The 26,729-nt window shown below is 42.5% G+C and overlaps 1 protein-coding gene across 1 annotated transcript; it reads right to left on the bottom strand.

Annotated features, from left to right (window-relative positions):
• Positions 1 to 65: 65 nt before the first annotated feature.
• Positions 66 to 26,347, bottom strand: LOC118840823 (cocaine esterase-like). The gene is made up of 13 exons (XM_036748176.1): positions 26,268 to 26,347; positions 22,569 to 22,773; positions 21,173 to 21,311; positions 19,878 to 20,011; positions 15,320 to 15,473; positions 14,084 to 14,188; positions 13,096 to 13,194; positions 9,194 to 9,334; positions 6,866 to 6,940; positions 5,551 to 5,698; positions 3,558 to 3,680; positions 1,237 to 1,315; positions 66 to 358 (listed from the first exon to the last, which is right to left on the bottom strand). Exons 1-13 carry the CDS (start codon positions 26,335 to 26,337, stop codon positions 175 to 177), a joined length of 1,656 nt encoding a protein of 551 aa, XP_036604071.1. The 5' UTR covers positions 26,338 to 26,347; the 3' UTR covers positions 66 to 174.
• Between the last annotated feature and the right edge of the window lie 382 nt (positions 26,348 to 26,729).

Below are 26,729 nucleotides of genomic sequence, written 5' to 3'. Positions count from 1 at the left end.
GAGTTTTTCTTCTGGATATCATTTAAATGCTTCTCCCATAATAGTAAAGAGTGAGAGTTGAAGTATTACACTCAAAACTGCACTGTATTTGAGTTGAGACCAAGGAACTACTCAAAGCAAATGACTGGGTGTTATTGGTTTGTAACAAATGCAAAAACCAGTTATGGTTAGAGATCACAACTCCACTCGCGCTTTTTCAGTCTGTGATTCCTTCATCTTCTGAGGCACAGTCTTGGTCCAGAACTCAAACTTATCCCTCTTCAGGCTCTTTCCCACAGACAACTCCAAATTCAGCTGCAGGTACTCTTCCTTCTGGTCATAGACTGGCCAGTGAATAAGGTCTGCACCATTTGGGTCCCTGGGAGGATAAAACCAAACATTAGGAACCTGAAAGGGGCCACTGCATTGACACATTTAGCAAACCACCCTCACCTCAGCCTGAGAGCCAAGGAAGGGCACCAAGGTAAGGGTCAGCTGACCCCATAGTGAGACTTATTCCCCCAACCTTAAGCAGTTTGGTCTTCATGTTTCATGTTGTGCCTTCCTATACACCTGAGGTGGAGGGTTCAAAGAGAAAAAGTTCTCCCATAGGGAATAAGTAATCAAATCAGCATTTGAACTCATCACATTGGACTCCGTTTCATTGGGGTAGCTATGTGGTGCAGTGGATAAAGCCAGGCTGGGAGTCAGGAAGACCTGACTTCAAATCCAGCCTCAGACACTCATTAGCTCTGTGATCCTGGGCAAATCACTTAACCATGTTTCCTTTTGTTTCCTCATCTGTAGAATGAGCTGGAGAAGGAAATGGCAAACCATTCAGGTATCTCTGCCAAGAAAACTCCAGATGAGGTCACAAAGAGTCAAACACAACAGCATTGTACTCAAAATCCAAGGCTCTTGCCACTACCACCTATCCCAATGCTTCCCAAGGTGGAAGAGAAGTCACTGAGACTCAAGGATGGTGGTTAGGGCAAGAGAGTTGCTGATCTTTCTTGTTTTCCTTTCAAGATGCCCATGTGTAGGGTGAGTTTGCAAGAGCAATGCCTCCCCCAACCTCGGCCATGAACTTGGGAAGGGCTACAGTGACTACCAGACCTTGCCTGAAGGTTGAAATAACTTTTTTCTAAACAAATTTCAATCAGGGAACTTCTTTGTAAGTGGGAAACCTTCGTGCGCCTGGGAACAGGCACTACTACACAGAGAAAACATTGGGAAACCAAGTAGCAGCTTTCTCACCCATGATGGGCAAAGTTTGCCCAGTAGCTCATTATCCTGTGGCTCAGGAGTTTTTCCTCCTCTGTTGCCTCTCCTAAAACTAGGAACAGAAAAAGGAAGACTTGGTTAAGGTCAAAATGCAGACCCAAAGGCCTCCTTTCCTCTATTCACCAGCCCACACCACCCAGTCAGTCCTGTTCTGGCCACTGACCTTATCTTCCTCCAATAGGTTCCTTCCTTTTGCTCACCTCCCAGAGCACCTCCTGGGGTTTCTGTTGGCCCACTCTGTCTGAATCCCTAACCGAATCTCTCCCTAAAAAACAAAGTGGTAGAACTGGACTGAAAATCAGGAAGACCTGAGTTCTAATTTAGCCTCAGACACTGATTAGATGAGTGAAACTGGGCAAGTCACTGAACCTCTGTCTGCCTTTGTTTCTTTGTTTGAAAAATGGGGATAATAACAGCGCCTGCACCCCAGAGTTGTTGGGAGGGTTAAAAAAGGGAGATCATATTTAGAGATTGCTTTACAAAACTAATAAAAATGTTACATAAATGCTAGATATCATTATTATATTATATTTATATTATTATATTCTCAATATAATAATACATGACACAATAATAAAGTAAAATAACGAAATTACATGTATCATATCATCATATAATAGCATATTTTATTATATGTAATTATAATAATGACATGATTGTTATAAATGTCATTTATAAGAATAATTATTATTATTCTAAGCTACAACAGCCTATCACAAGTTCTGGTAGCTGTAAAGCCTTTGCCTATGGTCCCTGCCCCAGAGAGCGCCTGCCATTCAAGCCCCCTGCCTGGGGCAGTGCAGACAGGCTCAGCAGCAGCAGCTGGCCCATAAGGTCATGAATTCACTGGCCATGGCAAGTCATGACACAGATAAATGGATAAACTGGCCTTCCAGTTCTGCCAGGACAGGAGCAAGGTGATAAAAATAGGGAGAGAAGACTTCCAAAAACCCAGATTTGGGACCATGTATAAACATCAACTCCAACAATGCTAAATGTGAGACTTTTGTCCAATAATTAACAAATAGATGCACTGGTAGAGAAAATCAAGAATAACTGGAGAAAAAGGAGGTAGGAAGAAAGGAAGTTGGGGGAGAGGAGGAAGGAAGGAAGGAAAGAAAGAAGAGAGGGAAGGAAGAAGGGAGGGAAGGTTTCCAGAACATTGGACAGACCCTCTCTTCAGGATTTATGGAAGCATTAGGACAAGAATCACCCAGGACGAAATAGTGTGACAGGTTAGGGTCTACATCAGAGGAGAGGTGTGGGCACTGCTGAGGTCACTGATCCACTGACTTATGGAAATGTATTTTTTTGCATTTGTGCCTCAGCTTCCCTTCTGGGGAGTAAGCTGCAGGGGGTCACAGACTGTGTCTTAATTATCTTTATGTCTTCCCCAGAGTAGAACAGAGGGCTCTGAATGTTGGATGTGCTTCATCACGTAAACTGAATTGAACAGGACAGCTGATTCAATCTCTTGATCCAGTTCATCTGAACAATCAAAGGGACTTCCAAGGCTGATACCTTAATCTCCAGTCACACAGTCAATAAAGTAACTATTCCTTGCCTACTCTATCCCTGGCATCATGGCAACGGTTGGAGATACAAATTCAAAGAATAAAAAATGAAAACAAAAGCTCTTCTCAGGCCCTACTCAGAGCCCCCTAAGGGAACCTTGTAGGGCAGAAGGAATACTGGATTTGGGCTTAGACCTGCTAACTCTGTGATATTAGATAAGGCCATTCCTCTCTCTGAACCTCAGTTTCCTCTTCTATACAACAGACACAATCTCTAATTTCCCCATTCCCTGACCCTCATAAGGTATTTGGGATGATCAAATAGCAGCTAGATGAGAAGCGGAATGAGTGCTGAACATGGAGCCAAGGAAAGAGGAGTTCAGATCCTGTCTCAGATCCTTAACTACCTCTAGGACTCTTGGCTAGCCAAGTCACCTTTCTCAGCTTCATTTTATTCATCTGCAAAATGAGGATAGCACCAGCACCTATTTCACAGGGCTGTTTTGAGGCCATCAAATGAGAATGGCATATACAAAGCTCTTTGTAAGCCTTCAAGCAGTATAGAAATGCTAGCTATTTTTAGCTACTGTAATAATCATTATTAAATGAGCTGATGCATGGGAAGGTGCCTTGTGGAAAGGTAAGGTATCATTACACATTTTGATGTCACAGAGAGTAAGGAAGATGATGAAGAGGGCAGGCCAGTGCCCCAGGGATTCTGCCAACTCTGTCTCCACACCAGCCCACAGCTTCCCAGTCCATCCCATCTCCACTTCTTACGAGCTAGTCCAAAGACAAAACGCACTTCATCACCATGGTCTGCTTTCACAAAATCCGGTTTGAAATCCTTAAATATGCTTGGGCGGTGCTGAAATTCGTAAAAGTAGACCGGAGAGCTGGGACCTAGGAAAATATAAGAAATGGCCACAGTTATGAACACATTGAACACAGGGCAAGAACACATGTCAGGGGCCCCAGCCTGATTCACTGCTTTGGGGTGGCGGGTAATGGTAGCTGGCCATTAACAGGCATTCTCCTAAGAGGGCAGTCCCTTAAGGATTACTGTCTGATTCATGAAGGAAAATGCTATCGACATCCAGAGAAAGAACTATGGAGTCTGAATGCAGATTGAAGCATACTGATTACTCTCTCTCCCTCTTTTTTTGTTTCTTCTTTCCTGTGGTTTTTTTCTTTGCTTCTAATTCTTCCCTACACCATGACTAAAGTATAAATATGTTTAATACGATTGTACATATATAGCCTGTATCATATGACAAGCAAAATCAGGGAGGGGGGAGTGGAGGGAGTGGGAGAAAATTTAGAACACAAAATCTTATAGAAGTAAATGTTGAAAATTAAAACTAACTAAATAAATAAATAAACCCAAGTACTGTCTGAGAATGATTTTGAAAGGCAGGACAGATGTTGGAGTCTGAAGTAACAAGACCTAGGTTGGAATCCTGGCCCTGCTGCTGACTGACTAGAAGACTTCAGCAGAATCCTTTTACTTCTCTGAGGCTGATTTTTCAACAATGAAGTGGAGATAATAGTGTCTGGCCTATTTACCCTATGGGCAGGGGAGGGGAAGAGAATAAACATTTGTTATTCAGTTGTTTGTCAGTCATGTTTGACTCTGTGTGATTTCATTTGGGATTTTCTTGGAAAAGATACTGGAGTGGCTTGCCATTTCCTTCTCCAGCTCATTTAACAGTTGAGGAAACTGAGGCCAAGCGGGCACAGTGACTTGCCCAGGGTCACACAGCTAGTAAGTGTCTGAGGCCAGATTTGAACTCAGGAAGAAGTGTCTTCCTGATTCCAGGCGCAGCACTCTATCCACTGTGGCACCTAGCTGCTCTGTGAATAAGCATTTATAGAGCACCTACTTTGTGCCAGCCATTTGCTAAGTGCTTTAGAAATATTATCTCATTGTAGCCTTGCGACAACCCTGTGACAGAGGTGCTAATATTACTGCCAATTTATAGTTGAGGAAACTGAGACAAACAGAGGTTAAATGACTTCCTCAGGATCAAACAGCTAGAAGGTGCCTGAGTCTGGATTTGATCTCAGGTCTTCACGACTCCAGGTCTGATATTCTGTCCACTGGAATGAGGTTGTTGTGAGGATCTAGGGGGGACAATGGATGTAAAGTTTTTTATACTAATAAAAGACTCTAGTAGGTTTCTTTGATTTATTTTTAGTTGAGCACTTTGAGGACTTGATTTCAATGTAACTGATTTTCTCTATTATGTATTTTTTATACACTTAAAACATTATTCCAGGAGAAGCTAGGTGGTACAGTGAGTAGAACATCACCCTTGGAGTCAAGAGGACCTGAGTTCAAATGTGGCCTTAGACTCTTGACACATGTACTAGCTGTGTGACCTTGGTCAAGTCACTTAATGCCAATTGCCCTGCCTTCCTACCTCCAAAAAAAACCCGTTACTCTGGAAGGAATCTGTAAATTTCCCTGGATTGTCAAAAGAGGTCCATAATGCAAACCCAAAAAATAGTTAGGAGATTCTGCTTAAAAAATGTAGGTTATTATTATTTATTATATTATTATTATTAGTTATTGCAGAGAATAATTACTGAGTTCACCTCTGCTAGGGGTAGTCAGACATAGGTGGGAAGAAGAAGGAAGGTAAACAAGGGGGTTTAACCAATCTGGAAGCAGGAGCCTCCTTTTACATAAGTGTGTGGGTAACATAGACACATTGCCCCAGAGATGAGACGTCCTTACACTGATTCTGAAAAGGGTCCATTCCGTACTCACTGTGTTGGTATTTGGCAACTTTGAGGGCTGGAATTACAAATATCATATCCCCCATCATTTCCTGGTATTGAGCTCGACATTCTCCAGGGTCCTCGGTATCTCTTAAATACTCTTCCATCATCAAACGTGCAAGCTCAGGAGACTGACCCTACAGGAGACCCAGGAAGAGATGAAGTCATAGAAAAATGAACTTACTTGGCAGTTGATTGTTTGGGGATGTTTGTTGGTTGATTGTAAGGAATAAAGAAGGGAGCTAGGTGGCACAGTGGACAAAGCACTGGCCCTAGAGTCAGGAGGACCCATGTTCAAATCTGACTTCTGAAACGTATTAGCTATTTGACCCAGGGCAAGTCATTGAATCTTGGTTGCCCCAGTTCCTCATCTGAAAAATGGGCTCGAGAAGGAAATGGCAAACCACTCTATTACCTTTGCCAGGAAAACCCCCCAAAGTGGTCACAAATAGTCAGACATGACTCATCAACTAAACCAACACAAGGACTAAGCCCATCCAAGTTTGCTTGCTATTCATAGATCCCTTTACCCCCTCCACACCAGGGCCTGCTCTTTCTGGGTTAAATTCCTCAAGAAGATACTGGACAACTAGTTGTTGGGCCTGGGATAGAAGGGATGTGGGGCTCAAGGAAAGGATAGAGCTACATGAGGTATCAAAGGTCCCTTCTACCTCTGTGACCATGAAAGTAGAAAGTCAGAAGGTGGAAGAACCTTCATTGGCTCCCCCCAAGACTATTTCAATGGCATCCTGATTGGTCTCTGGGCCTCAGATCTCTCTCCACTCCAATCTATCCTCCATTCATTTTCCAAAGTGATTTTCAAGCACAGATCTGACCATTTTACTCCCCTGCCCTAACTTAGTAAATTCGAATGGATGCCCATTATCTTTAAGATTAAACATAAACTCTTCTGTTTGGTATTTAGAGCTTTTAACAACATGGCCCCATCCACTATTCTACATTCTTACCTCCTCACTCTCTTGTCCAGGTGCCAACCTTCTAGCTCCTCCCACTTGCCATTCCAGCTCTCATGTCCATGCCTTTGCATTGGCAAGAGTCAGCTCAGACAGTCCCCTCTATAGAGCACTTTTTTTGGCTCCTCCCTCCTACAGCTACAGTGCCTTACTCCTCCCCCAAACTTTCCTTTGTGTATATTTTCCAACTGTCTCTGCATGGGCAGTTTATTTCCCTCATAGAATGTAAGATTGTTGAGGGCAGACTGTTTCACTTTGTCCCTGTGCCTATCCCAGTGCCTGCTATATAATGGGTACTTATAAAAAAAGCTTGATTAACTGGTATCTCACCAAATACGACCTTAGCAATGTTGATTGGACACTTTCTTTATCCATTTTTTCCTTAAATCCAGGAATGTTCATTCCCTGTGTAGAGAAAAATGGTGCACTGTGAATAATCTTTGGAACTTTATGAAATTTGTGCATTTTTAAATAAATCTAATTCAAGGAAGTAATTTTATCTTTTAAGGAGGAACTAGTGCCATGGATTTGTTAAGGAATTACTGAATAATGCCCAACCCACACTGAACAATTCTCAAGATATTTTGCAAAGTGGCCAGCAAAATGTTGGGTAATGTCCATTACATAATAAACAACGGTCAAGGTTGCTTCGTAATGACCAGTGGCCTTAGACAATGACTGATGCCTGTTATGACACATTACTCTAGAAATGATGCAGGGAGAATTCTATTTTTCCAACTACTGTGAATAGATTGACTTTACCTACTGACAAATGGTTGTTAATATCATTTCATATTTAAAATTAATATCTACCCAATGACCTTTAGATATGGTGACCTGAAGTCCATAGAACAATGGCCTGGTCTCACATCAGGAGGCCCAAGTTCTAGTCCCAGCTGTGACTGGAGCTAAATCATTTCCTCTCTGGGATCCTCAGTTCTCTGCTTTACAAAACAGGGATAAACAGGTACTGTGAAAGCAGTTTTTGTAGACAATAAAATACTCTTTTAATGTCAGCTGGTATTATTCCCTATTCATTTAAAATACAGAGACTTGTGGCAGTTAGGTGACAAAGTGTATGGAGCCCAAGACCTGGAGTCAGGAGGACTTGAGTTCAAATCTGTCCATAAACTTACTAGCTCTGTGACCCTGTTCAAATAACTTAACCCTGATTTCCTTCAAATACTAAAAATTTAAAAAAAAATTAAAAAAACAAAATAAAAAGACTTGTAGAGGATATTTTAACCAAAAGGGAACTAAACTGGCCTGAGCTTCTGTTCCAAGACTTCTGAACAGATTTGCAAATGAAATGAGTCATCTAGAGAAAATAACCAAAGGTTGAATCATTTCTGATTCTTCCATTGGAAGCCTCTTCAGGATAACTTCTCCGATTTTAGAAAAGGCAGATTTACAAATGATACAAAATCAGGAGGGTGAGCTAACATATTAGATCATGGAATCAATCCAACAACTTGACAGGCTAGAATACTGGACTGACTAGAGCCACTGTGATCCAATTTAATGGGGACAAGGTCTTACACTTGGAATTTCTTAAAATTGACTTCACAATCTCAACTTGAGGGAGGCATGGTTACATGACAATTTATTTGAAAAAGATATAGGGATTTTGTTGAACCACTAGCCCATAAGGAGAAAAGATGGTAATATGACAACCTAAAAATGCAATTTGATATTGAGTGTGTTGAGAGGCACAGCTTTCCAGATTAAGGAGGTGATAGTCCCTTTGTACTCTGCCCCTGGGGAGGTTAAAGTTTTCCCTTTTACTTCGTGACTATCCCCATCATGATTTCAAAATATTTGAGGTAGGAGTAAGAAATTCAGTGGGATTTTTTGAGGACTTTTACAGAATCCTCAGATTACAGTAGAAGAACAGCAGATGACACAGAAAGGTTTTAGAAACTCATAAATACATAAAATATATGTATAGTATTGTATAATATCAACACGTGTTATCTTTTAATTCTATAGTAATTCAGTCTTCCTCTCTGGTACAAAGGGTAAAGGTAGGGGACAAAACATTTTACACAGATTTTCAAGATCGTGGAGGTTCTCCTCCCCTAACGTGTCACTTTGTGGAAGGGATAAGTGTATATCTGGAATGTTTTGTTCAGTTCTGGGAATCACTTCTGAGGCAGAAAATAGAGAAGCTGAAAAGGTATTCATGGTCTTGCCAAATAGGGTTGGGTTGAAGAAACTTGCTTTGTTGGTGAAAGAAAAAAATTGGGACAGGGGCAGACATGATAGTTGTCTATAACTGTCTGGCGGATGGTCACCTGAGAGAGTCATTTAACTGGTGCCATTTGCCCTAAGGGCAGAGTTGGGAACAACAGGTAGAAGTTGAAAAAGAAGAAAATTTCCACTTGATGTTACGATGCCCTGTCCAGTCATGAGAGCTGTCTAAAAGTGGAAGGAGCTGCCTCAGGAGGCAGTAGGTTTGCCCTCCCTGGAGAGCTTCAAGCAGAGGCTAGATGTCCATTTTTCCAGTAAGTTATAAATGGGATTCTCCTTCAACTCTGGCTTAGACTCCATGAGAACCACAGTCCTGACCAACTTGGAAAGTCTGTGATTCTTTAGAGAAGCATAAACTGTCAAGATCAGAAAGAAGGTGGCACAGAAAAGAACATACTAGAATCTTACCACAGGAATCATCCAGCCATATTCATGGTTGTTGACACCAATGATGGAAGGGACATGGTGGAACTCTCCTGCAGCTAGCAACTCTTCAGGATGTTTGGGGAGGAATTTCCCATCAACTACACCAAAGGCTATCTGGAAATTCTAAAGAAAGAAGCAAAAAAAGAAAAGGCAAGTCTGTTTCCACAATCTCCTTTTCAAGTATCACTTTTTCATCATTCTCAATATTGCCATCCATTTCAGACACTTTCTATTACTTACCTGGACTCTTTTTCCCTTTTTTTGGAGGCAATGAGAATTAAGTGACTTGCCCAGGGTCACACAGCTAGTAAGTGTCTGAGGCAGGATTTGAATTCAGGCTGTCTTGACTCCAGGGCTACTGCTGTATCCACTGTACCACCGAGCTATCCCGACTTATCTGGACTCTTGCAACAGTCTCCAAAATGGCCTTCCTGTATACCCTTTTAACACACATACACACACACACACACTCACACACACACAGACATGCACACACTCCTTCTTCATCTCAGAACTGCTTATGACACTCCAGTGCATTAAAAAAGCTCCATTGCTCCTCCTTACCCAAAAATAAAAAAACAAGAAACCACCAACACTTCAGTCTGGCATTCAGAGCCCTCTGTTCTACCTTTCCAATCTTATCTCATACCATGTGGACTCTGTCCTCTGCTAATCACATTATGTTTCACCTATGATGGATTCCCAGCTCTCCACTGAAAATCAACCACTTTTTCCTACCTTTCTGCCTTGGCTCACTTACTCCACATGGCTAGAATGACCTGTCCGCCATTGATACCGGTTGAAATTCTTCACTTTCTTCAACTTTAACTGCCAAGACTTCCACAAAGTCTCCTCTGATATAGCAGCCAGCAGGACCCTTTCCTTCCTCAGACTTTCCACTGCATGTGCTTGTGACTCCCCTTCTGGACTTGTCCTTTTACCTGTGTATGGCACAAAGCCCTCTCCCCTAAGAAGGGCAGTTCCATCATGGACCCGTCCATTATCTAAACTTTGTGTCCCCCCTGGGTGGACATAGAAGCTGCTCCAGAAATGGTTCTGGAATAAACAGCAGGAGAGGACTGGCCTCAGAGGCAATAGATCAGCATTCTAGTTCTGGTTAAGCTGCTAACAGACTGTCTAACTTTAGGCAATTTACATCTCTCTGCTTTCAATTTCCTCCCCTGCGAAATGAATGCATTGGATTAAATCATTGTCAGGATCTTTTCCCATATTGGAGTTGGTCTTTAACAGATGGGGAAGAATTCAACAGACAGAGTAGGGCTGTGAGGGGCAGCAGGGTTGGGGAGAAAGGAAGACTGGATTGGAAACTGGGAGACAACTGGGCTTGAATCCCAGCTCTGATGTTTATAGACTGTGATGCTGGAGAAGTGGATATGTCACCACCTCAAGGCTCCTCAGAAGTTTGTTGTTGTTCAGTTCTATCCGATTCATGACCCCATAGACCATTGCACTCCAATATTATTCATGGGGTTTTCTTGGCAAAGATAATGGGGTGGTTTGCCATTTCCTTCTTCAGTAGATTAAGGCAAACAGAGGTTAAGTGACTTGTCCAGGGTCACACAGCTAGTTGATGTCTCTGGCTAGGTATGAAGTCAGGTTTTTCTGACTGCAGGCCTGGTCTCTAGTCACTGAGATCTCCTCATCGGTTTACCCATCTATAAAATATGAGTAATGATTCTTATACTCCCTACATCAGGGATTGTTATGAGAAATGCACTTTATAAACCAGTACAATAATAAGGGAAGACTTTGTAGACATAAGGCACAGCCTGAGCTACAGAAGTAAGAGAATACAGGGAACATTTAGAAGACTGAGGATAGATGAGTTTGGCTGGAGCACAGAGTACATGTAGGGAAGCAATGAGAGATAAGGCAAGAAAGGTATGGAGGTCCCAAAGTGTTCAGTCACTGAATTCTGGGCTTGGGTTTGAGTGAAAGTCAGGAATCCTTTCTTCTCCCATCTCCTTGGCATCTGCATGGCCAAAATGAAGCTTGACGTCACAGCTGCTTTGGCAAAGGATGTTCATAAGATTGGAGATTTCGAGCTGAAGATTCTTTAGAAGAACATCTGGTCCAGTCCCTCCATTTTTCCGGATGTGGAAATTGTTCTCAAATAAGGATGAAAAGCATAATAGTTTTCTGAATGTAGGAAGCAATGTCAACATGGCTAATGGAGAGAGGAATTCAATGTAGGGGCAGCTGGGCGGCAGAGTGGACAGAGCATGAGGCCTGGAGCCAGTAAGACTCACCTTCCTAAGTTCAAATTTGGCCTTGGACCAGTTGTTAAATCCTGGTCAAGACCCTGTTTGCCTTAGTTTCTTAGTGAGCTGGAAAAGTAGAAGGTAAACCACTCCAGTGTCCTCGCCAAGAAAAGCTGAAGTGGGGTCACCAGGAGTTGAACATTACTGGACAATGACTGAACTATTAGATGCCATTAGATCTGGTTTAACTCTTAATCTGGCTCTAACACTTACTACTAGGTGAGTACAGGCAAAGAACTCCAATTCTCTGAGGAAGCAACATGATGCCCTGAATAAAGATCTTGGTTCCTGAAGGCCTGGGGTCAGTTATCCTTCTCGACACTTGTGAACTAAATGACATTTGGCAAAGTCACTTAACCCTTCTGGGACTCAGTTTCCTCCTTTTTAGAATATCCAGTTAATCGACAAACTGCCCTAGGCTCTGGGGATAGAAATATAAAAGCAAATAGCTCCCTGCCCTCTCTTGACTTGCATTCAATGCTTCTAATTTCCAAGTATGTAATTTGGGAATGACACCATAATTGTACCACCAAAGGTACATGATTGTTGCACAATTAATGAAATGAGACAATATATAGATAAAATGTATTTTTTACGAAAGGAATATTTAGATGAGGGCTATCAATCCCAGAGGATAGAGAGAGCCTTCTCACAACTGTCATTCTTTCTTCCAAAGATCCACAGGGTGTTGGATCTGGAAGGTGACAAAAGAACAGAATATTTGAGCTAGAAGGGACCCCCACCACCACCATCATCACTGTCATCATCATCATCATCCTTACATTTATTTAGTGCTAACTCTGTGCCAGGTACTGTACTAATAAGCATTTCACAATTATTATTAGCTGATCCTCACAAGAACTCTGGGAGGTAAGTGTTATTATTATGGCCATTCCGTGAGTAAAGAAACTGAGGCAAACAGGTTAAAGGACAACTAGTGCCTGAGGCTAGATGGGAACTCAGGTCAGTTTTTCCAGCACTCTAACCACTGCCTTACCTAGCTGCATTCTCCATACTTAACTCATAGACTGTCAGAGCATAGAATGTTATAGTAGGAAAAAAATCTTCTAAAGAAGTATATAAGAAGTGGAAGGAAACTTGGAACATATAGTGTTGAAACCCAGAATGCTAGAATCAGATTACAATGGATCCTTCCAGCTCTAAAGCTACAATTCTATAAACGGATAATGTTTGAGTGGGAAGGGTTGTAAGACTAGAGAATGAAAACTTAGAACCTGAGATATTTAGAACACGGAATGATGGAAGGAGTCTCAGGACAAAGTGTGTCCAGAATGGAAGGGATGGAACCTTGCACAAAAATGTTTAAAGCAGAGAATGTTTGGAGGTAGGAGAGATCCAAGAAAACAGAACACCAGAACTAGAAGACTCATTCAGACATAAAATAGTGGAGGCGGACATATCCCTGAAGATCATCTAGTCTAACATATTCATGTTAGTAAGGGGAAACTGAGGCTGAGAGAGGGACATTCCCTAGATCTTCATCTCAATCCCACCTAATTAAGGTTGGGTGTCCAGTCCTCCCCAAGCTGCCTTGGCAGCTCTTCGTGGCACTATAGAACCCTTGTTTCTCAGCCTACTTACCTTGGTGATGGCCAGGATCTCATCCTCAGATTTGTTCCTGAGGCACTGAACCATGGAGACAGAATTGTGTCTCTCACAAGCAGACAGTTTGGCAATGACCTGCAAAGAGGACCCACAAAGAGTTAATATTCTCCTAGAGGAACTCCTGGCCTGTATCACAATAGAGGAATCCTTTTCATACTCACCAGTAAGCTAGCAAAGGATATTTCTATAGGTGATAATGCAATAATGGTAAAAAGGTGACCAAGATGGAATCTGTCTGACTGTCTAAGGGGCTGAGTCTCCCAATCATGAGCCTGCTCTGTACAGGGCTCAGTGCCAGCCAGTGGGGATGGGGATGAGCAGGGGCAGGTTACAAAGACACAGTCCCTGCTCCTAAAGAGTTTACCATTAATGCAGGGAGAAAAGACCTAAATATTCCTAAAGGACACATGGCGGGGTCTAGAAGGTTTGAAGGAACCCTGACACTGGCTCAGAGAGCTCAGTTCTGGTCACAGCTCAGTCGCCAACTCATTGCATGACCTTGGACCACTCACAGAATAATTGAGCCAGAGAGGCAGAAGGGACCTCACAGATCATTCCATCTCATCTCATCAGCATTCCTGATGCTCTGGGGGAGTCAGAAAATAGAATTTGGAGATAGAAGGGACATTACAAACCATCTAGGAGAATCCACTTTTACAGAGGAAGAAATTGAGGCCCGAAGAAGGAAATGCCTGACCTACAATCACAGGCAGAGGAAGAAACAGGGGCAGGAACTGAATCATCAATCTTTGTGACTCAGTTTCCTCCACTGTAAAACAAAGGGGTTGGACTAGATGATCCCTATGGTAACTGTGAGCTAGAACATTCAGTGGCATTCCAGTGAACCTTCTTATAGCCCAGGAGAGCTGGAAGGTCAATGGGACACCGGGTCATGGGGTTGGGAGGCCAATAAGCCTAAGGAAGGATAAGAGTCATTGCAAAGACCAAAAAGCAAGGAACTTACGTTGACAGCCATTTCTGAGCTGGAAGAAATCAAGCCAGGGAGGATGGCCACACCACTCTCCATGATTGCTCTGTGGAACAAGCCTTTGGACATGGGGGACAGAACCTGTGGGAGCAGAGGGGAGGAGGAAGCAGTCATGGGAAGGCCCAGACACTTCTGGTTTAGCAGAGACAGAGGAGATTGTGAGTCTGAAGGCCAGGACTGTTACTTACCTTGCCACACCTCTAACCTAACTATATCGGAAAGTCCCCAAAAGGGGCCTCTCTCTGGGACCCTGGCCTTTGGGCCCTTTGACACAGCTAGGCCTATATGATAGACAGAAAAGAGGGCTAAGTGGCCTTGGCCATGGTCTTGAATTCTCTGGTTTGTTCAGTAACAGGGTAGGATGTCATGCCTGTGCTCTGTAACCCAGCAATGCTGTTCCTATGCCCTGCCTCCTTATAAGGTCACATTGTTTATTGTTTATTGATTATTGTTTTTTCTTGATTATGAGAAAGCCCAAGGTTGTTGTTAGGATCAAATGAGTTCAAATCCAATAGGTTTTCCCACTATAACATGGGAATCTACCACTTTTGCATTGGTTATTATTTTTTTTTTAGCATTTTCCTTCCACTGAAGTCTTCCTCCCATGCCTTATCACAGCCTGGAGGCTGTTAGTGATGGGCAAACTCCTGGGGAAGGAGGGCTACCAAGCCAGGAGATCTTTGCTTCTAAGCCCCCTGATGGATTTTATGCCTGTCATATGAGGGCCAGCCATGCTAAGCTCTCAGAGGCTCATCAGGCAAAGACTGGAGAGAGCAGGTCTTTAGCCACGAATGGTCACAAAGGCCACCTGGGAAGGTGCAGAGAGTCTCTGAGCAGCATTGCAAAGAGGTGCATTTCAGCGGTGAAATCAGGGATGCACTGGGCTTTGAATTATGTCATCATTACAGTTTTTGTTATTTTGCCCTTACTTGAATTTTCAGTTAGCCTTTAAAAAGGAATCACTCATCTTGTATCTCTATCACTAAGAGGAAGAAGGGCCTAGATGATTCATTGGGATTAGGGCAGGGGATCATAGTGGCATCTCCAAATGAAAGGTATGTGTAGGTGCCAACCATAGAGAAAAAAGTCAGCAGCCCCAGTGTTTCTGAGAGAGTGAAGGATAAGAGAAGAGGAAGGAAAACTCAGGTCTGTGAGACTAGTTTTGGCTATAAGAGACATCTTTTAAGCTGGGGTCATGCCTTTACCACTTACATGTGAGGAAACACTAATTCCCCCTGCAGACTCCCCAAAGATGGTCACACAGCCAGGATCTCCTCCAAAGTGGGCAATGTTCTTCTGGATCCACCTCAGGGCAGCCACCTGATCCAGGAAACCCCAGTTGCCAGGTGCGTGCTCATCCCCAGTGCTGAAAGCCAGATATTAGACAAGGTTGGAGAATTCTGAAGAAGGATTCATAGGATCATGAGATTTGAAGACCATCTCATCCAGCTGGATGATGCAGTGGATGGAGTGCTGGACCTAGACCTGGCAGGACCAGTGTTCATCTACTAGCTGTGTGACCATGGGTTAGTCACTTAGAACTCTGCCTCAGTTACCTCATCTGAAGAATGGGGATAATAAGGGCATGCATCTCTGAGTTGTTTTAGGGATAAAATGAGACACTTTTTATAAAGTGCTTTGTAAACCTTAGAGGACCATGAAAAGGCTAGTTGTTGTTGTCCTTATTTTATAGATGTAAACTGGTGGGACAGATATTGATCAAGTTCCCCCACCTGAAGGACTCCCAGTACCGGCCTCTTTAGTGGCTCCCTGGACCTTCCAGGGAGAACCTCTATCATTCTGCTTTCTTCCCTTCCAGCTTACTCCGTAATCTCTTCCACCTCCCCACCATCTGACTTGCCCCCACTCTCTCTCCTCCTCCTTTTTAGCTCTCCTTTCTCTTTTCCCTTCCTCTATTAGAATATCAAGTCAAGTCTAGAAACATTTACTGAGAACTTACTATGTGCCAGGCACTGTACCAAGCTCTGGGCATACAGAGAAAGGTAAACATAGTCCCTGCCCTTGAGGAGTTTACAGTTTGATGGAGGAGACAGCATGCAAACAGCTGTGCCCAAACCAGATGTATACAGGATAGATTGGGGATGATCCTGGAGGGAAGGCCCTGGCAGTAAGGCAGACAGGGAGAGGCTTCTTCTAGAAAGCAGGATTAGCACTGAGTCCTGAAGGAAGCCAGAATGAGGAGGAGTGCAAATGAACAGATTTGGTGGAGTATCTTATCCAAGGATCAGGAAGGAGGCAGAGAATATGGAGGAGCCTGAGCAAACTAGAAGTAGGGCAGGCTCCTCTCCATGAATTCTGCAATCCAGCAACATCAATCTCCTTGCTGTCACACACAATTCTCTACCTCTGAAGTCTGACTTTCACTGGCTGTCCCCATGACTGGAATTCCTTGAAGGAATCTGAGAGAGCTCTAATCCCATCTTCTTCAAGAGATCTCACTCTTCCTCCTCCCCTCCCCCCACCCCCTTGTAGCCAGGGCCTTCTAGAACAAGGAACCCAGTTTAAGGCTGCATAGAAAATTGGTCCTGGGGAAGCTACCAGAAGCATGAGCTTTATTAAGAATGCGACACACACTGTATGACAACTTGCCTTGACAGACAGAAATTCAGGACACTCATGCAGCAGAATTGTATGGTGGTGGTGGGAGTACGTACTCAGAGTGGGATCTGAGCACCTTAGTCTTAACCATTGAAGGGAGATTTGTTTGGGACAATTAGCACCACATGTGAGAGAAGGGAGTCTTAATCAGACCCTGATGTGGTGGAGAAATTCCCCAGAATACTTTATTGATGGGAGAATCACGTACTCCAAGAGTGGGTGCCAACTCACAGCCATGCAGTTAACTGCAAGCCCATTCAGGAGCTGAGGTTGTTCTAAGGATCAGAATAAGTCAGGGCATGTGAAAGTATTGGCTGTCTGTTATTGCTTAAATGTTTTGTGGTCCTGAGGATCACTTACCGTGTGACTTCATGTTGGAGGCCTATCACTTATAACAACAATGTGATACAATGTATTTCAAAAATCCCAATTGTCACATTTTCCTTGTAAGATTCCTTCTCCTTTACATTGTATATATTTTCTATCTGTTTGGTTATTTACATACCATCTTCGTTAGAATTGAACTCCCTGAGGGTGGGCATTGACTTTCCTTTGTGTCCCAAGTCCTTAACACAATGGTTGGCATATAGATAGTGCTTAGAAATGCTTGTTAACTGACTGATCGACTGAACAGCATGGAGATGGTCTGACCTATGCTGTTGGAAGATCACTGACAGCTGAGTAGAGGATGAACTGGAAGAGGGAGAGAAGGGGCAGAAAGGCTAACCAAGGAGCCATTGTTAATCCAAGTGTAAGGTGGTGAGAGCTTGCACTAGAGTGGTGGTAGTGTGAGAGGAGAGAAGTGAGTGTATATGGGAGATGTAACAAGGGTAGAATCAATAAGACTTGGCAAGAGATTGGATATAGGGGAGAAGAGAGTGAGTAATGGACCATGACCCCTAGATCACAAGCCCAGGTGACTGAGAGGATGATGGTGCTTTTAACAAATAATAGCAACATTATGAAAGGGGAGGCCTTCATGGAAAAAAGAAAGCATTTTAGAAATGTTGAGTTTATAATGTATTTCAGCCATACATTTTGAGATAGTTGATACGGGATACTGTAGGTCTGGTCTGGAAAATGGAAGCCAGACTGGAGAGAGCGAAGAGAGTAAGAGACAATATTCAAGATATCTAGCAATAAAAGGGGGGAGATATATGAGATGATAGCTGTTGGGAATGGATGGATGGTAGGGATTAGGGAAGCAGCTGTAATGGGGGAGAGAGAGAGATAAAGAGGGAGAGTGAGAGAGAGAGAAAAAGAAGAGAGAGACTGGCAGAGAGAGATAAGAGAGGGAGAGACTGAGTTTTAAGAATAGAGAAGTGAGAATGATAGAAAGGGCAGTCTTCTAGAGAAGACTGGATGGAATGTGATCATTTGTGCCTGTAGAAAGCTTTTCCTCAGTGAAGAAAAGGTCTGCTTCATGTAAGTAAGCAGTAAAGGAGGAGATAATAACAGAGGGCATTTGACCAAATGAGACAAGGAGGAAGCTACATGAGGGAGCTCAGTGAATGGCCTCATTTTCCCCCCAAAAAATATAAATCAAGGTTCTGAATTCAGATGGTGAGGGGAAGAACAGCCATGAGAAGTTGGAGCATGCATGTAAAGGTTTAACAAAGCCACTCTGGTGAGTGAGAGAGTAAATTGATTACAGAGGTGCAGAAAGATTGCCTTGCCACAGTGAGGACCCAGTTAAACTTATGGAACATTAATCAGAATGGATCCAGGTAACACAGTTTCATGATCTTCTGTATCTTAATTCAGCAATTTGCAAAGAGCAAAAGGAATGGATGATGGGAGTCATCCAAAGCTGAGGTTTGGCAGGGAAAGATTTGTCATAGGATAAGGGGTCAGTATAGAGATTAACGAGTCCACTAAGGGGTTAAGATGGAGAAGGGGAGATAGTATAACCAGGCAGGGGTGATGGCCTGGGAAAGAACTTATGGGTGGGGAAATTCAAGGTCAAGGCGAGGATGAAGACAAGGTTAGGGGTTACAAGGCAGAGAGACTTGTGAAATGATAAGAGATTATAAGTAGATAGAGGAATTTCAGAATTAATGAACATAGAAATGGAACACTAAGGAGTCAGGGTAAAATCAAGGGTGTTACCATCTCTGTATCTATCTGAGGTGAGGTGGAGGAGTAGGTTATGAGAAATGAATATCCTGAGGACCTGGGGAGTTAGAATATTTAAGACAATATCAAGATGAATATTGAAGTCCCTCAGTATGAAGATGGGAATTGGGAGAAGAAAGACTGTGAAGAAGGCCTGAACTAGTTGAGAAAGAAAGAGAGTGTCCCAGAGGATTGTAAGTAACAACTACTAGAATCTTGATTGTGTGATAAACATGAATTGAATGAACCTCAAAGGAGGGAAAGTCGCTGAGTGACAGTGGTAGATGGAGAGTCTGGAACTGGTAATGGGAAACAAGGAGTATTTTGGTTTCCCTGTGATGGCGGCATGAGTGAAAATGCAAATAGGGCTGGAAATGGTGACCAGGAAAGCTGTGTCATCAGAAGAAGTCAGGGTTTGGTGAGTACAAGTAGAGAGAATGGGTAAGAATGGAAAGGGTTAAAGATGAAAACAGGCTCGTTACTTATGGATCAGGCATTTCAGAGAGCACAGTGAAAAGGGTAGGTAGCTTTAGAGTAAGACATTACAGAAAATTGGTACTTGGAAAACTAATGTAATCATGAGTTTTATTAATATGCAGTACAGCAAGCTGGGATTAGGTGAATACAGTAGGACCATCTTGTTTTCTTGTTTTCTATAACCAGCACTAAGCACAGTGCCTAGTGCTTAACAAATGTTTTATCTACCTGCCTGTTCTTCTGCTGGTCTATTTATCCATCCATCCATCCATCCATCCATCTATCTATCTGTCTACCTATCTATCCATCTATCTATCTATCCAGGATCTGAGGCCAAAGGAGAAGTGAATTGATTCCTCAGAAGAAGCAGGGTCATAATTTTAAAGTGGGTAGTGCTTTTTCCTACTTTATCATGATTAGCTCCTGGGGAAGGCAAGGGAAGGCAAGAGGTATGTTGTCTAATCAGGAAATTATGTGTGTTATCATTCAACCACTGAGAGATCTGGAAGCTCCTCAGGGAAAATACCTGTACTTACATTTTACTGTGGTCACATCTCACCTGAAGAACCCAAGGATACCCAGCCTGTACTGGATGGTGACCACTACCACATTCTGAGAGGCAGATAATGTAGAACCATCATACATGGAAGCACCACCAGAAAAAAGACCGCCACCATGGATCCACACCATCACCTGTATAAATCAGACATGGTTTTCCTTACAGGAACAAATCCCACCACACATGGCTCTGCTGCTCCCTTGCTCAATAGGAAAATACTATATCATCTTATCATATGACCCAGGATAAAGTATCTCTAAATGTGAGTGAATTAACTTGGCAAGAGTTGACAAGATACGCATCAAAGCTACTCTCAGGTAATAGCCCTCTTGGCTTGATTCAGAGGCAGTTCAGAACCTCCTTGGAATCTTCCTGGCAGAAACAGCTCCCTGAGGTCCTCCTGCTACCAAAGATTCACATGGAGCAAAAGAGCATCTCTTAAAGGATCCTTGTAGCCCCTAGAAGAGGGAAAGGAGGCAGGACTCCCTTCTAAAGGACACAGAACCAGACAATAGAGAAGCCACCTTGGCAATAAGCACTTCATGTCACATCATGTTGTGAGTGTTTCAACTGTGGCCCAGGATATGTAACAGTAATTGCTTTCTGAAATCCAAGATAAGCTGCTAGAAAAGATTACCAGCACTAGCCTAGGCCTTCTATTGGTGCTTTTGAAAATATCTTATTTTATTTTTAATTTATGGAATAAAAGAAGGAATTTTATAACATAGAGCAATAAAGAGCAATAAAGTGAAAGTGCAATTCTACTATGTACAACTTGCTCTTCCTTTTAAATATACAAGCATGTTTGTGACCCAGTATGGGATTTTCTTAGCAAGGCTGCTGGAGTGGTTTGCCATTTCCTTCTCCAGTTCATTTTACAGATGAGGACACTGAGGCAAATAGAGTGAAGTGACTTACCCAAGGTCACACAGCTAGTAAGTGTCTGAAGCCAGAAGTGAACTCAAGAAAACGAGTCTTCCTGACTTCAGGCCTAGTGTTCTATCAACTGTGCCACCTACATGCTTTGAAGTGATGAGGAGGCAGATTTCACCCTCATAGGAGGAAATGTTGCTAACAATGTGAGTTGCTATCCAAGAGTAGAGTGGAGTGCCTTGAGAAGTAGTGAGCTCCCTGAGCCGGACAGTTTCATGGAAGGGCAGATCACTTGTCAGAGGTATTTAGAGAAGACGCCTTTCCTCATGCTGGTGGGAAGAGGTGACCTCCAAAGTCCTACACAGTTCTGATGCCCTGGGATTCTCATCCCCTGCTGTGGAAATTACAGAGATCTGGCTTACCGGCAATCTGGCCCCCTCCTTTGCATGGGCAGGAACATAGATATTGAGGTACAAACAGTCTTCAGAATCGGCAGTAACAGGGATGTTCCATTTCATGGCCCTTGTCATTTTTTCTAGGAGAGCAATATCCTGCGAACACCTGGAAAACACAAGAGATGAACAATCTGAATAGGGCACATCAAGATAATAACAGCAATAACTGAGTGCTTTGAGGTTTGCAAAGCACTTTACAAACATGATCTCGTTTGGCCCTCACAATACCTTTGAGAGGTCAGTGCTTTTATTGTCCCTGTTGTACAGATAAGGAAACTGAGGCAACAGGGCTATGGTGACTTGCCGACATTTCACTATTTCCTATAGAATCTCTTTTCTTTTCCATTATGTGTTGAATTGTTTGAGTTTTTGGCAATTAAGTTGGAAACAAAGTATTTTTAGTATTAAAAATAAAACCTGGAAACCAAATAGATATTACTAAGAGGTGAATAGCTGCAGACATCACAGAGTACGAATGTCATGGAATGTGATTGCACTGTAAGAGCATGGATGTGAGGAATCAGAAAACCTGCTGCAGATAGATGAAGGTTGGGCCAGACCAGGACAGACCACGACTGGGAGCATTTTATCAAGAGCAGTGCTGCCAGCCACTGTGTCACTGGATAGTCTTTGTTCCAGAGGAGTATTATGGTAGAGGGTAGGATGGTGGTGGGGGCATGGAATAGGGAATAAGTGTAGTCTTTAAAAGCAAAAGGCGTCAAAATGCTTAAAAAAACAAGGGGTCAGATTCAATGACCTTTAAAGTCTCCCCCTCATTTCTGGCCTAACAGTCTGTGAGTTCAGGCTTTGTTATTTATTAGCTTTGTGACCTTGGGTGAGTTGTTTAGTTGCCTCTGACCTTTTCTGGCACCATTAGGGGTTTTCTTGGCAGAGATACTGGAGCAATTTGCCATTTCCTTCTACAGCTCATTTTACAGTTGAGGAAACTGACCACAAACAAAGTTAATTGACTTCCCAGGGTCACACAGCTGGTAAGTATCTGAGGCCAGATTAGAACTCAGGACTTTCTGACTCCAAGCCCAGTATTCTGTCTTCTGAGCCACCTAGCTGACTCTCATCTCTGTTAGCATTTCTTTTCCTCTCTGTAGTAATATGTGTATCAACTGCCTCACAGTATTTTTCTGAAGTCTGTTATTCTCTAATGCCCAAATAAATGTGAACAATTATTCTCAAGCAATCATTTGAGGCCTCACAGCCCAGGGGGAGATTCCAAACATTCATTCCTTCAACAAATAGTTAAAAAATGTCTACCATTTACAGAACGCACTGAGACAAAATTTGGGTAAGTCATGATGGTGTGCTTTGCTTATCCAGCGAGAAAAGGAGAGAGGAAGGTGCTTACATGGGTGGATGAGAAGTTGCATCTCTTACATTGCTCCATGAATCCGGTGGTTGTGGGGGAGAAAATCTCAGAGCCCCCACAGGGGGTTTGGCAAAGGGGACTCCCAGGAAAACATTGACACCTTTGTCAATCCCCTTGATACTGATTTGAGTCCCTTGGATCTGTCCAGACTCGGTGGTCCTGATGAGCTCATCTGCATGATGCCCTGTGAAAAAAGGGGAGAGAAATCCTCAGGGACAGGGGTCTGAATTGATATTCAAGTGCCCCATCCACACCCCTTCCTCAGCACCAATTTTTCATTAGAAGGAAATACAAGCCTCCTCATTTCTGCTATGATTCTTTTCATTTTTCTTAAAAGTCTCCAGTGATTGGGAACTTACTCCAGGGAAGGGCCATTTGCACATTTAGACAGCCCTGGCACTGACCCAGGAGTTGTTCACCTTTGGGGATCCTGAGTCACAAGATCGAAGGAACTGCTCCCCAGCAATTCCACCCCCATCCTAGCTTGGGAGAGCACAGAACTAAAAATCAGTGCCCTATATTTTACCGATATGATCCAATTGAACAAAGAATTAAAAATTCCCTGCCATCGGCAATGCCCACATCTCTGAATTGAGGATGAAAAGACAGGAATTTACATTCTCCTAGAGAGCAGTGACCTGTGCACCAATAATCAGGACTACAAGGGAAAGGATAAAGGAGAGCTTCTGGCAAAGAGCTAGGAAGAGTTATGAGGAGGGTCAGAAAAAACTCCGCAACAAGTAGCAGTGCCCAAGCTGGTTCTTTAATGAAGTCTTCAATAAAACTAGACTTGGGAAAGTGCTTTCTGGGCATGGGAAAGATGCTATACAAAGAAGGGAGACAGAAGATAGCAGGAGAAGAGAGAAGATGGAAAGGAGTTACTTTGGGCTACAGTGTGTGTCAGGAAGACTCATCTTCCTGAGTTCCAATCTAGCCTCAGACACTTAGTAGCTGTGTGACCCTGGGCAAGTCACTTCACCTGTTGTCCTCAGTTTTCTCATCTGTCAAATGAGCTGTAGAAGGAAATGACAAACCAACTCCAGTATCTTTGCCAAGAAAACCCACATGGAGTCACCAAGAGTCAGACATGATGATAAACCACTGAACAACAAACACAACTAATGTGAATAGAGAAGTGGGTGATAAGGCTGGGTACACAGAGTGCTAGATTTGGGCTCAGAGGATAGGGGTTCAAATCACAGCCCTCCCATTTACTGCCTGTGTGAACTAGGTACAATTCCTTTCCCTTCAGTGAGCCTATTTCTCCTCTTTGATTAAATAAGAAAAGGGCATTGAATTCAATGGTCCTTAAAATTTCTCCCATCTCCCCAGAATCCAAGAACTAGAGACTGCTCTACTGTCAGGGCACATAGCCACACTCTGCCTGAGTCAGAAGGACAAGGGTTAGGCTGCCTCTGAAAGATTAGCACTCCCCTTTTATCAAAGGAGACCAAAGTACAGCCCAATATAAAATGCGTGTGAGTGACTTTAACATACATCAAGCGGGCTTCAGTTTTTTCTCTATAATAATAGTGGTTTGGGAGGATGAAAATAAAGAAATTATTCAAAGCCTCCAGCTTCAAGGATAAGAACTCACTATTTGACAAAAACTGCAGGGAAAACTGGTAAACAGTATGGCAGAAACTAGGCACAGACCAACATCTCACACTGTATACCAAGATAAGGTCAAAATGGGTACATGATTTAGACATAAAGGGTGATATAATAAGCAAATTAGGAGAGCAAGGAAGAGTTTACCTGTCAGATCTATGGAGAAGTGAAGAATTTGTGACCAAACAAGAGCTAGAGAGCGTTATGAAATGCAAAATGGATCATTTGGATTATGTTAAATTAAAAAGGTTTTGCATAAACAAAACCAATACATCAAAATTAGAATAAAAGCTGAATGATGGGAAAAAATTTATAGCATGTGTTTCTGATTAAAGCCTCACTTCTCAAATATAATGAGAACTGAGTCAAATTTATTGAAATACAATTCATTTCCCAATAGTGAAATGGTCAAAGGATATGAACAGGCTATTTATAGATGAAGAAATTAAATCTATCTCTAGTCATATGAAAAGATGCTCTAAATCACTATTGATTAGAGAAATGCAAATAAAAACAACTCTGAAGTACCACCTCACACCTATCGTATTGGCTAATGTGACAGAAAAGGAAAATAATAAATATTGGAGAAGAGGGATGGAAATGGGGCAGTAATGCACTGTTTGTGGAGTTAACTGATCCAACCATTCTGGAGAGCAATTTGGAACTCTACCTAAGAAGCAACCAAATTGTTCATACCCTGTGATCCAGGAATACCACTACTAGGTCTGCATCCTAAAGAAATCATAAAAAAATGGAAAAGGATACACATGTACAAATATGTTTATAGCAGCTCTTTTTGTGGTGGCAAAGAATTGGAAGCTGAGGGCATGCCCATTAATTGGGGAATAGCTGGACAAGTTGTGGTATATGAATATAATGAGATGCCATTGTGCTATAAGAAATGATGAGCAGGTGGATTTTAGAAAAACCTGGAAAGGTTTAGGTGAGCTGACGATAAGTGAAGGGAGGAGAACCAGGAGAATGTTGTGCACACTAACAGCAACATTGTGCTATGATCATCTATGATTGACTTAGATCTTCTGGGCAATACAATCATCTAGAAGACTGAAGATTGGAAATGCTATTGACACAGAGAAAGAACTATGGAATCTGAATACAGATTGAAGCATACTATTTTCATTTTGGGTTTTTTTACTTTTCCCTTTTGTTCTGTTTCCTCTTTCACAATGTGCCTAGTGTGAAACCATGTTTGCATGATCACACATGTATAACCCATATGCAAGTATTTGCTGTCTTGGAAACAAGGAATAGGAGGGAAGGAGTGCCAAAAAATTTGAGACTGAAAATCTTATAAAAATGGATATTGAAAACTATCTTTACAGGTCATTTGAAAAAAAGAACTATTGAAATAAAGAAAGGAAGATATAAAGAAATAAAGCTAGGTAGAAAGAAATAAAGAAAGGTAGAAAGAAAGAAAGAAGGAAAGAAAGAAAGAAAGACAGAAAGAAAGAAAGAAAGAAAGAAGGAAAGAAAGAAAGAAAGGTAGAAAGAAAGAAAGAAGGAAAGAAAGAAAGAAAGACAGAAAGAAAGAAAGAAAGAAAGAAAGAAAGAAAGAAAGAAAGAGAAAGAAGGAGAGAGAGGATGGAAGGAGGGAGGGAGGAAGGAAGGAAGGCAGGAAGAAAAAGAAAGAAATAGAGAAAGAAAAAGAAAATAATGCTGTGCCACATTTTCTCATGCAAACACTGGGGTCCTATTTCTAGGCTGTAAAGAGATCCTCCTCCCGATATTCACTCTTATCTACCTCCTTGAAAATGAGTCAGTTTTCCCCCTTTCCCTACACACCACTAGCCGCTAATAGAAGAGTTTGTATACATAATACAGAGGCAGGGCATCAATTACTCAGCAGTAAACCTAGTTTCACTCTCTGAAATCAATCTAGCAATAATCCTTGACCCCCAGCCCAACCACCCAATCAGTTAGTGGGGGAAACAAGAGAAAAATACAATGCACAGACCCTGTATCTCCAATGGGAAAATCAAAGGACTCCTCCCATGCCCCCCCCAGAAATCATCCCCTACTCTGGGTCAGCCTGGCAGAGCTGCTCACCTGGGGCTTGAATCAGGAGGCCCAGGGCCCCCAAAGTCAGGACCTTGGGCAGCAGGGAAGTCTTCCACATGGTTCCCTCTTCACAGCCTTCTGGTTATGTCTAATCAGATCCCAGCCCTACCCTTTAATACAAAAAGAACTGGATCAAAGGGCACTCCAGAGGAAATGGGGTTAAGGTTTACTTATGTAATAGTAATTAAGATACAATTGAAGAGAGCTTGGTGTTTGACTTTTGCAGCACACTCATGGAAGGAGTATTGAGACTCTTTAAGCTGCAACTGCTCCCAGCTTCAGACCCAGAAATTGGTGTTTCTCTGGTAACTATGAATTGTGATTTGAATCAGACAAGGTCTGTCTGTTGATGTTTGTAATTTCTGTTTGTATTTGCCTTGAAATTCAGGGGGTTGATCTTTTCCCCCTGAACGACGAATGATATTTGTGTATTTGATTAAACTGAGATCA

Source organism: Trichosurus vulpecula, chromosome 3, assembly GCF_011100635.1.
Source record: "Trichosurus vulpecula isolate mTriVul1 chromosome 3, mTriVul1.pri, whole genome shotgun sequence".
Classification (NCBI taxonomy): domain Eukaryota; kingdom Metazoa; phylum Chordata; class Mammalia; order Diprotodontia; family Phalangeridae; genus Trichosurus; species Trichosurus vulpecula.
Note: the sequence above shows the minus strand (reverse complement) of the source record. Positions and strands in the feature narration are given on the sequence as shown.